The 10,794-nt window shown below is 33.2% G+C and overlaps 1 protein-coding gene across 6 annotated transcripts in view; it reads left to right on the plus strand.

The window, feature by feature from the left end:
- The window catches only part of MIOS (meiosis regulator for oocyte development), a 47,988-nt gene extending 37,957 nt beyond the window's left edge, over positions 1 to 10,031 (plus strand). For all 6 annotated transcript variants that reach the window (XM_023250375.2, XM_045052411.1, XM_023250376.2 and 3 more), the window contains 3 exons: positions 235 to 439; positions 7,120 to 7,249; positions 7,987 to 10,031. In XM_023250375.2, coding sequence (XP_023106143.1) covers positions 235 to 439; positions 7,120 to 7,249; positions 7,987 to 8,083 — 432 coding nt within the window. In that variant the 3' untranslated portion in view covers positions 8,084 to 10,031. The remainder of the gene's footprint in view (positions 1 to 234; positions 440 to 7,119; positions 7,250 to 7,986) is intronic.
- Positions 10,032 to 10,794: the final 763 nt, after the last annotated feature.

A 10,794-nucleotide genomic window follows, 5' to 3' on the forward strand; every position in this document is an offset into this window, starting at 1 on the left:
GTAGTATTAGGAGAAATATAACTAAACAGAGGTAACAGAAGAAGTATTCATATAACATAACTGCTAAGTGGAAATCTCAAATGGGAGCTGGTTAAACTTAGCAGATAACAAATTATTTTATAATATAAAATAAAGTTTAACAGTTATTTAAGAGTAATTTGTTAGGATCAAACTTTGAATTTATTTTATTTGTAAAATTTGCATGATATTTATCCCTCCTTTCGTTTTGTATAGGTGTTTGTGAGTTGCAATTTCTGTGGCAAGTCGATCTCCTACAGCTGTTCAACTGTGCCTCATCAGGGCAGAGGTTTTAGTCAGTACGGTGTCAGCGGTTCACCAACAAAATCTAAAGTCACAAGCTGCCCTGGCTGTCGAAAACCCCTTCCTCGATGTGCGCTTTGCCTCATTAATATGGGAACACCTGTTTCTAGCTGTCCTGGTATGACATAATTCTATAATTTTCTGAGCTGAAATTGTTCCTACGTAATTGATTTAATGTTGTAAATAGAAGACATACTAGATTGAGTTTATATTATTTCTAGGAGAAAGCCACTTTGCTGGCTTAAAGGTTTTGTATTTCCTGTAATTTATAAAGTCTATACATTAAAAGTAAAATCTGTATTCATGATATCACAAGTAATCTCACAAATGCTGGCCAATTTAAAGTTCATGAAAAGGGCTTAACTATTAAGTAGCCCTATAATTATACTATTTTTTTATCACTTTTCTAAGAGGAGTTCCCTCAAATTTTATGTTTAAAAGTCAGTCTGCCCTCATCTAGTAATAAGTACCTTGTATGCATAAAGAGCTTTTGATAGTCCCAAAGCACTTTTACATTCTATCTTACATAATCTTCAAAATCTACCTGTGAAATACATAGAGGAAGTGTTAGTCTAGAAGTCAGATCCCTTTACTTCCAGGTTTTGGTGCTGCTTCTGCTAGATTTGTCAGTTACCTAGTAAAAACATGTGTGGGGTTTTTTTTTTGTTTTTTTTTTTAAATTTTTTTTTTCAACATTTATTTATTTTTGGGACAGAGAGAGACAGAGCATGAACGGGGGAGGGGCAGAGAGAGAGGGAGACACAGAATCGGAAACAGGCTCCAGGCTCTGAGCCATCAGCCCAGAGCCCAACGCGGGGCTCGAACCCACGGACCGCGAGATCGTGACCTGGCTGAAGTCGGACGCTTAACCGACTGCGCCACCCAGGCGCCCGTAAAAACATGTGTTTTTTAATGGTTAGAAGTATTAGGATTATTGTTTACTGCTTATAGTAAACATATAGAAAAACTTTTTGAGAACAGTAGATAATTGAATATAATGTATCCAATGACTGGAAATATTCAAGCTGTTTATGTAACTTGAAAATTATACTATGGCAAAAACTTTAATTAAAAACATTTGAGTATTTAGCACGCTGGTATAATAAAGAACTGGATATGGTGACAGAATGCCTGTTTTATTCTCCCTCTGTGACAGTCTGACATTCAGTTACTCTAGCCCTCTTTCATGTAAGGTGTTAGACGGAGATCCTTTCTAGTTAAGAAATTTTATAATTCAGCTGTGCAATTGGTTCATGTAAATAGTTCATTTGTTACATTAACATTTGTGAAAGAGATGTGCTGGTATCATTGGCTGAGTAATTATTTTTCAAGTTTGATACCTTTTTTTTAAGCAAATAAAGGCAATACATAATATTTTCAAATTTACATATTAGTTTTGATTGAAATTTCAAATTTTGATTTTCATTTTATACATTGCATGCTGACCATTTTTATGGTTCTGATATGGTAAATATAAAATAGTTTGGACTAAAAATCTACAGTGAAAGAACAAGGAGGGAAAATATTGCATAAAGAAGTTCTATATGAACTGGGATACATAAAAATAGTTAAATTTAGGGGTGCCTGCGTGGCTCAGCCGGTGAAGTATCCGACTTGGGCTCAGGTCATGATCTCCTGGTCCGTGAGTTCAAGCCCCATGTCGGGTTCTGTGCTGACAGCTCAGAGCCTGGAGCCTGCTTCGGATTCTGTGTTCCCTCTCTGCCCCTCCCCACTCTGCCCCTCACGCTCTCTCTGCCCCTCACGCTCTGTCTCTCTCTGTCTCTCAAAAAATGAATAACATTAAAAAAAAATTTTTTTTTAAGTAAATTTAATACATCTTTCACAACATAGCTTCAGGAAGCCATAATGGCCTATTATTTTTTGCTAGATATTTGCTTTTCAATCTTTTTAATTTTTGAAATAGGTAAGAAAAGATAAAATCAATTTTCTAAAATTTGAAGGAAGCTCAAAACATTTCACCCTGTTATAGAGATTGTTAATTTAATGAATATTCTACCCTCGGGTTTATAAAATCTTAACATTTTTCCGTATTTGCGTCAGAAATTTTTTTTTTTTTGTATTTTGCTCCAGTAATATTTTTTTTTATATAATATATATTTGAACAGTTGAAGGCTGTATATGCTGAGTTGAATCAAAGATCCTTGTGGGGCTTATAGTGTACAATGAGCATGGATAAAATAAGAAATGATATGTTTACGAAAAGAAATACTGGTCCAGAATCCCTTATCTATCATTCCAGAATCTCTAAAAAGATCTGAAAATCCAAGTTTTGTAAATGAATTTACAGTAATCTCATATGGTAAACAAACCTGTTCAGAACTGGCAGAAGGCTGTTAAGGTCTTTGATTACAGGATGCTGCCTCTGACTTTCCTGGAGTTGTTACATAGTATTTGCTCACTATTTTCCAAAAATCCCAAGCATTCTGTATTCTGAAACACATTAGGATTTCTGAGTTAGATAAGGAATATTGTATAAAGAAAGTGTTATACTTCTGTTTGAAGGACATCTGGAAATTTTCAGAAAGAAGATGCCGTTTAAGGTGGTCGTTTAAAAAAGTTTGGGAGATTTAAATATGGGAAGATCTTAGAGAGGCCTTCCAGGTTGGAGACGAAGTGTAAAAAGCATAAACAAGGGTAAAGAGATTAGTGATTGTTAGTACAGAGAGTGTATGGGAACTAGCAGTTGCATCTGTATGACAAGAGCCTCAGAAGTAGATTAATAGGAAATAGTGTGGGGAACTTAGGGAAACCTGGTCTTTAAGTGATTGTTGTGCTAATTACAAAATACAATTGACCTTTGAACAACATGGGGGCAGGGGGTTAGTGGAACCAACCTCCAGACAGTCAAAAATCCAGGTATAACTTATGACTCCCCCAAAATTGAACAATTGGTAGCTTACTATTGACTGGAAACCTCACAGATAAGCTAAACCATTGATTAACATACAGTGTATGCTTTGTGTATTATATACTGTATAGCATATAATACTAGGGAAAATAAAATGTTAAGAAAATCATAAGGAAGAGAAAATATATTTACCATCCCGTAAAAAATCCACATGTAGGCAGATCCATATAGTTCAATCTCATGTTTTCCAAGGGTCAGCTATAATAAGCATATTCTTTTTTAGTATGTAAAATCAGAAGACTCTGAGTTCCAAAATAAGACAGGACCTAATAGAAATAAAATGCTAACTCAAGGTAGTTTAAAGATTGAGGTGTACACATCCCTCTGTTGCTTTGCCTACAGTTAGAGATACCATCCATCCATCATGCTTTGTGATCCAAGTGGCCAGGATTTCCATAAGCTTATTTAACGGAGGGTTGCATATCTTTACACTCAGTTGTGCTTTAAAGATTGGACTCTGTTGAAACTCAATAGAGTTTATAATTATAAACACAATTATTTATAAATGTTTATAATTTTATATTTATAACTGTAATGTTTAATTGTAAACATATTTAGCAGTATGAATTGTAACCGTTATTTAGTCAACAAATGTCTAATTAGCACTTATTCTTCTAAGTGCTGGGAATAGTACAGTGAACAAAACAGAAAAATCCCTGCCTTTATAGATGTTAATGTACAGATGTGATACCTTTTTTAAAATTAGGTTACATACTAGTTTCTCTCTTACTCTTCTTTTAGTAGTAGCAGTAGTAGTAGTAGTTAGTGACTATGTGAAACTCTAGTTTCCCTTGACTATTCTGTAACACTTATCTTTGTAATTCACTATGAATATTATAAAAGTTACGACTATTTGATCTTTTTTTAAGTATAGTTGACACACAACATTACTTAAGTTTCAGGTAGGTGTACAGTTTAGTGATGTGACAAGTTTATATGTTATACTATGTTCACCACAAGTGTATCTACCTGTTACATCACTATTACAGTATCACTGACTGTATTCCTACGTTCTTCCTTTTATTCTTGTAACTTAATCATTTCATTACTGGGAGCCTATATCTCCCTCCCCCCTTCCCATTTTGCCCAACCCTTTCCATCCCTCCCTCTGGCAACCATCAGGTTTATTCTCTGTATTTATATGTCTGATTCTGCCTTTTTTTCTAATTTTTTAAAAATTTATTTATTTTGAGAGAGTGAGAGCAGGAGAGGAACACACACACACACACACACACACACACACACACACACAGAGAGAGAGAGAGAGAGAGAGAGAGAGAGAGAATTGAGAATCCCTAGCAGGCTATACACGGTCAGCACAGAGCCTACATGGGGCTTGAACTCATGAAACTTGTGAGATCATGACCTGAGCTGAAATCCAGAGTCAGACACTTAACTGGTCCACCCAGGTGCCCTGATTCTGCTTTTTGTTTGTTTATTCATGTTTTTTAGATTCCATTTACAAGTGGAGTTGTATGATATTTGTCTTTCTCAGTCTGACTTGTTTCACTTAGCCTGATACCCTCTAGGTCTATCCATGTTGTCTCAAGTGGCACAATTTCATCCTTTTTTATGGTTTTGTAATATTCCATTGTATATGTACACCACACTTTGCTTATCCATTTGTCTATTGATGGACACTTAGGTTGCTTCCATGTCTTGGCTATTGTAAATAATCCTGCAATAAACATAGGAGTGCATGTATCTTTTTGAGTTAGTGTTTTCATTTTCTCTGGTAATAATTCCCAATACTGGAATTACTGGAATTACTGGATTTTTAATTTCTTGAGGAACCTCCATATTGCTTTGCACAGTGGCTGTTTCATTTGCATTCCCACCAACAGTGCATGAGGGTTCCCTTTTCTCTACATCCTCACCAGCACGTGTTATTTTTATATTTTTGTTGCTAGCCATTTTGAGAAGGGTCAGATTTCATTGTGGTTTTAACTTATATTTCCCTGATCTTTCCATGTGTCTGTGAGCCACCTCTATGTCTTCTTTGGAAAAACAACTGTTCAGGTTCTCTGCCTATTTTTTTAATAGGACTGTTTGTTTTCTGGCTCAGTTATAGAAGTTTCTTTTGTATTTTGGTTATTAACCCTTTATCAGATACATCATTTGCTAAAGCTATTTGATCTTTCAAAAGCCTTTTCACATGGTATTGAGGTAGATCTTAATATTTTCAGCTTCATCAAAGGAACATAAGGAATAAACTGTTCTGGATTCAGTCTGCTTTCTGCATCTTAGAAGTTACAAAAATAAAGTGAAAATCACTAATGAGCTATTACACAATATAAAATGGTTATCTTTAAAAGGTCTATATTAAAAAAAATAAAGGTCTGTGTTTTCTTTCTTTTTGTCTTCCTCTCCCCTTTCATTGTTAATCATTTTTATGAAGCTTTTAGGAAGAATTTCAGTGTATTTACATCTTAAATTCTTCAACCACCTGTACATCCTTTCACCTTTATATCATTAGCAAAAACAGATGGATATTTTAAAAAACTATTTGTAAGACTATCCCTTTGGTCATTAAAGTGTTACTAGCACAGCATCATATGTTAATAGCACAATTGCTCGATTAAACTTAATATTTTTACTTAATCATTTTTCCTATTGCCTCTAATCATATACAATCTTAAAATATTTTAATTTGATCTGTTTTAGAACAACAACAATAAAAATATTAAGGTGGCCAGGATTAATAGAATGAACATTTTTTGAGTACTAAAAGTTATGTAAATATGTGTGTGACGATATACATGTATAAACATGCATGTGTAATAAAACATTTTTCTTAAACTTTTTTGTGAACTGTAACAAAAATCGAACATCCCCGAGACCTCTAGCCTGCTTAAGATAACATTGTCTATACCAGTGCCTTTGGTCATTATTCCCTGCCTAGTCCTACCTCTTTCCTCTTCCCCAGAAGTAACTACTGCCATAAACTGTGTGTTACTTGGTTTCTTGCTTATCTGTATGTTCTATCACATGTTTGGTTTTGTCTGTATTTTAAATTCCATATGAATGAATCTTCAGGAATATATCCTTTGACTTACCTTTTTTTGCTCAACACTTTTTTTGGGGGGGGGGGTTCTTTCTTTTTTTTTTTTTAGTTTTAATTGTGCTAATGAATATAGCTGTAGTTTATTCACATTTCATTAATATTTGATATTCCATTCATGACTCTTAACACAGTTTTTCCATTCTATTATTGATGGATGCTTTGGTTGTTTCTAGATTTTTACTATTACAAACAATACTGTTAGGAACATTACTGCATATGACTCCTTTGTGCATGTACATAAGTTTCTCTATGTACCTAGAAATAGAATTGCTAATTAGTACTGTTTGCTAATGTTTTCCTTTGGATTTTTATGTCTGTTCAGGAGAGAGATTGTCCTATAATCTTCCTTTCATACATTATCTTGGTCTGCTGCTTTTAGCAAAGTTATACCAGCATCAGGAAGTACATTGAGAAATTTTCTCTCTTTTCCTGTTCTTTGGAAGAGTTTGTATAGATGAAAATTACCTGTTCCTTCAGGGTTTAGTAGAACTCACTTGTAAACTGGGCTTGGTATTTTCTCTGTGGGAAGATTTTAAACTGATTGCTTTTCTGAGGTTAATTCAGATTGCTTCTTAGTGGGTTTGGTAATTTATATTTTTCCTTTTTTTTGGACTATTAAAAATGTAAGGAAACTTTCGTTATTCAGTAGTTTTTCAGTCTAAACTGGGTCGTAGCATTAAAATAGCTATTTCAATATGATGTATGATTTGTATTTTAACATAGTTTTAGAAATAACTTTCAAGTTAAAGCTTTAAATAAAATTTTGTGATAATAGTTAATGAAGATGATTTTCTTTAACCCATAGGAGGATCCAAATCAGATGAAAAAGTAGACTTGAGCAAGGATAAAAAATTAGCTCAATTTAACAACTGGTTCACATGGTGTCACAATTGCAGGCATGGTGGACATGCTGGCCATATGCTTAGTTGGTTCAGGTAATCAGCACATTTCTTCTTTAATAGGCTTGGAGTTAGAGGTGATAGCGCAGATGGCCTTTTAAATAGTTCAGGTTTATGTAGCCGAAGGATAAATTTCTTTTTTGCTGTCATTGGAGTTAACAAAGGTGGTGTCAACATTTCTATCATTAGATATCCTATGTAATTTTAAACTATAAGATTAATACTTATATAAGAAATAGTTTAAATATTATGTATGGGTTAAATGTGTGAATTTACAGTTTTTACAGCTAACCTAATGTCCAATCTTAGTGTGTAATTGAAATTAGAAATTAAATGACAGAGTATATATCAAACTACCGCATCAGTTATCTTCTCAATAAACTTGTTATATAGTAAGTATGCATTCGATGCACTGGAGACTCAAGCCATGTTTAACTTCTGCTTTGAATAGTGCCAGTGGCCTTTTGTCCTCATTGCTGTAACTTTTATACCCAGTTTGTCGCATTGGCTTTAATTACAACTCTGAGCACATCCCTGTCAACTTCATAACTATAAGTAAGGTGTCTGTTGTATATTTAAAATGTAAAGCTATTCACTTTTTAGTAACTTTCTTCCCAGTTCAGCTTGTCAGTCATTTTTTGTTTAATTCTTTGGGTTTTAATTCCTGTATTTTTTCATATACCATTCTACATACAGATAGGTATATAGATAAGTGTATGTATGTATATGCTTAATTTAGATTTTTAATTTTTATTTGGCCTATTTTTTTTTAGGGACCATGCAGAGTGTCCCGTTTCTGCATGCACATGTAAATGTATGCAGTTGGATACAACAGGAAATCTGGTACCTGCAGAGACTGTCCAGCCATAACATGTTACCATCTAAAGAGAAACCTTCGAGTGTGGAGCTTTCTAATCGATGTCCTTCATAGCTCAAAAACGTACCTCAGAACAAGTCACTCGTGACTTTCCTGTAATGGGAAAATAAATCATTCTATCAAATCAGCAATTTGATGTTTGAGTGATTTTGATGTGCTTCACAGAGACAAACGCTGCTCAAGTGAACAGAGTGTGGGCATGAATTCTGTTCAGTAGGTTGAAAAAGTTCATTGTGGAAGAGTTTTATAGGGTTTGTCAAAATTATGAACACTTTGCAAGCAGAGTTTTTGGAATAACCAAGAACAGACTTTGAACCTGTATCTTCTATGCTGAGATTGGATCTGTATATCTTTTAAAATAGAATAAAGTGACCAATTTTTACCTGTAGAACTGGAGAGCCCTTACTCCACACTGGAGAATAAATTTCATCAAGGTATGGTTGGTATATATGTTTTAAAGAGTCCATTCCCTCGTACACTTTCATTTCAAGATAAGAAATCTTCTGGCTCAGATCATTATTGTCTTCCTAAGAAAAGCCAGAATTGAAAATGCATCTTACAACTTTTTCTCATCTGAAGAGAAAAATATGTACCATTTCAGGGGAACATGTTCTGAAATTTTCAGTTTTTCAGCCTTTTGTTTTCCAGTGTTCTCATTTGTCTTCAAAGATCCTCTCCATGTTAATTCATCATCTTATGCCCATGATCTGCAAACATTTTGCTGAACACAAAGTCTATGCAAGATTATTATATGTGACCAACCATTCAGCTTCACCTACTTCAGTATGTCCTACTGTCAAATCCCTCCTATTTTGGAATACCCGGTTTTTTCTAAGGTTGTGGAAAACAGAGTCACTTTGGAGATGATTATACTTTAAATGTAAGTTTCTAAAAGTATATTTGGGCAAATTCAGGAGCTTTATTTAAAAATTTTATTCTTTCCCTTTTCATAGCTAGATAGTTGGGAGAGAAATAGCAAAGGGTTTGTAGCATGCTTCTCTGTTATCTGACTTACGCAGAGTATTGAACTGAATTTCGTAGTTGAAGTTGTATTCATAGATAAAATAAGCATAAATCTTAATTATTATATAGATTTTGGAGAAAAATATCTTAAGCTAAAGAATTTTCAGAGCTTTCATGCAAGCAGTTTTACTTGGTAGAATTAATATATTTATTTTGAGGTGTGACCTAAATACTGAACAAAAGTGGATTCAATTTATTTTTTACTTTGAGATCTGATACAAAAGACCCTTTTTAGGGAAAATATTGTATATCTATTGCATATCTACTGTAAACATCTCACCTAGATGACAGTCTTCTTTTAAATTGAAAGAATATATATATATATTTTTTTCAAAGATTTCTATAAAGGGGACTTTTTCCAGTCTTCTTTTAAGTAAATCTTCCTGACTTTATTTTACTTAAATATAACCTTTATCTTTACCTTTAAAATTGCTTCAGTTGAAGTGTTCCTTTCAAATTTACTATGCCAAATCAGCTTTAAGTAATGTCAAACTATCGTAATACGTTTTCATTTCTCCTTAACTAAAGTTAAGATAGAATTACTGAATTTATATTTATAATAGGGTTATACCTAAAATATTTATAATTTTGGGAAGTACAGTATAATAAAACAAAATCTAGTATATAAATCTGCTTGTAATCATATAGGACGACATTTTTAAGATTCCTTATGCCTGTGTCAGTCTCCTGATATTTTCTCTGAAGCCCAAATATTCATATGTCTATTATATTTGTTTTGCATTTCAATGTATGTGGACCATGAAAATAGATACAAATTATTTTTCCATTTTTATTCTTAGTCACTGGTGTTTGGGATTATAAACTCAAGGTATTTTACCTAAACATGCTCAATAGAAGTGTTTAATAAAAATGTTTTTATTACTTTTTAAAAAATTGAATAAATTTGGGTTGAAGTCAGCATGTCTGATCTAGAATTTATCTTTGACTCCTTTACACATAATCCAGTAAAATAATATTCATACTTATTTTGATGGCAAACTTGATAACTAATCTTGGAAGTAACATTTCTTTAGGCTCTTTTTCAGTTTAGTATGCTTTCCAGGATGGTTATTCTGTAAAATGGTATATTTTAAAGGTACCTTTCCATTGTCAGTGGTAGGTATTAGAGTTAAAAGAAAAACGATTCTGAATGCAATTATATGGCCAAATTTAATTTCACCTATTCATTTGACTGCAAATATTAAAAAGGATGGGCTTTGAAACTTAGATTATAATCCTAGCCCCAGTATAGTGGCCAAATGACTTACCCTTTGTGAGCCTCAATTTCCTCCTATGTTAAAAAGTAAAGAAATACTTCATAGGGTGATTAGGAGTGTTAAGTGATGAAATAAACATGAAGTACTGTATCCCTGTCACATACTAAGTGCTCTGTTAAAGGTAGTGATTAATACTTATTGTTATTTTCATCTTTATTGGTTACTTGTCTTACTTTTTAATTGAATATGGTATAATTTAAATGAGGTATAATTTTACTCTTAAGTAAAAATTTCCCAAGAGCTTATTTTCTGAAATCTGGATAAATTATGACTTTTTTTTTGAGGTAGGACTTACCTACTTTTGTTTATACTGTATTTAGAATAATACTTTTTGCTTTTTGAGGAGATGAAATCCTTCAAACTACCATCTAGGAGTTTGATGTAATACAGGAGTGAACCCAAGG

Source organism: Felis catus, chromosome A2, assembly GCF_018350175.1.
Source record: "Felis catus isolate Fca126 chromosome A2, F.catus_Fca126_mat1.0, whole genome shotgun sequence".
Classification (NCBI taxonomy): Eukaryota; Metazoa; Chordata; class Mammalia; order Carnivora; family Felidae; genus Felis; species Felis catus.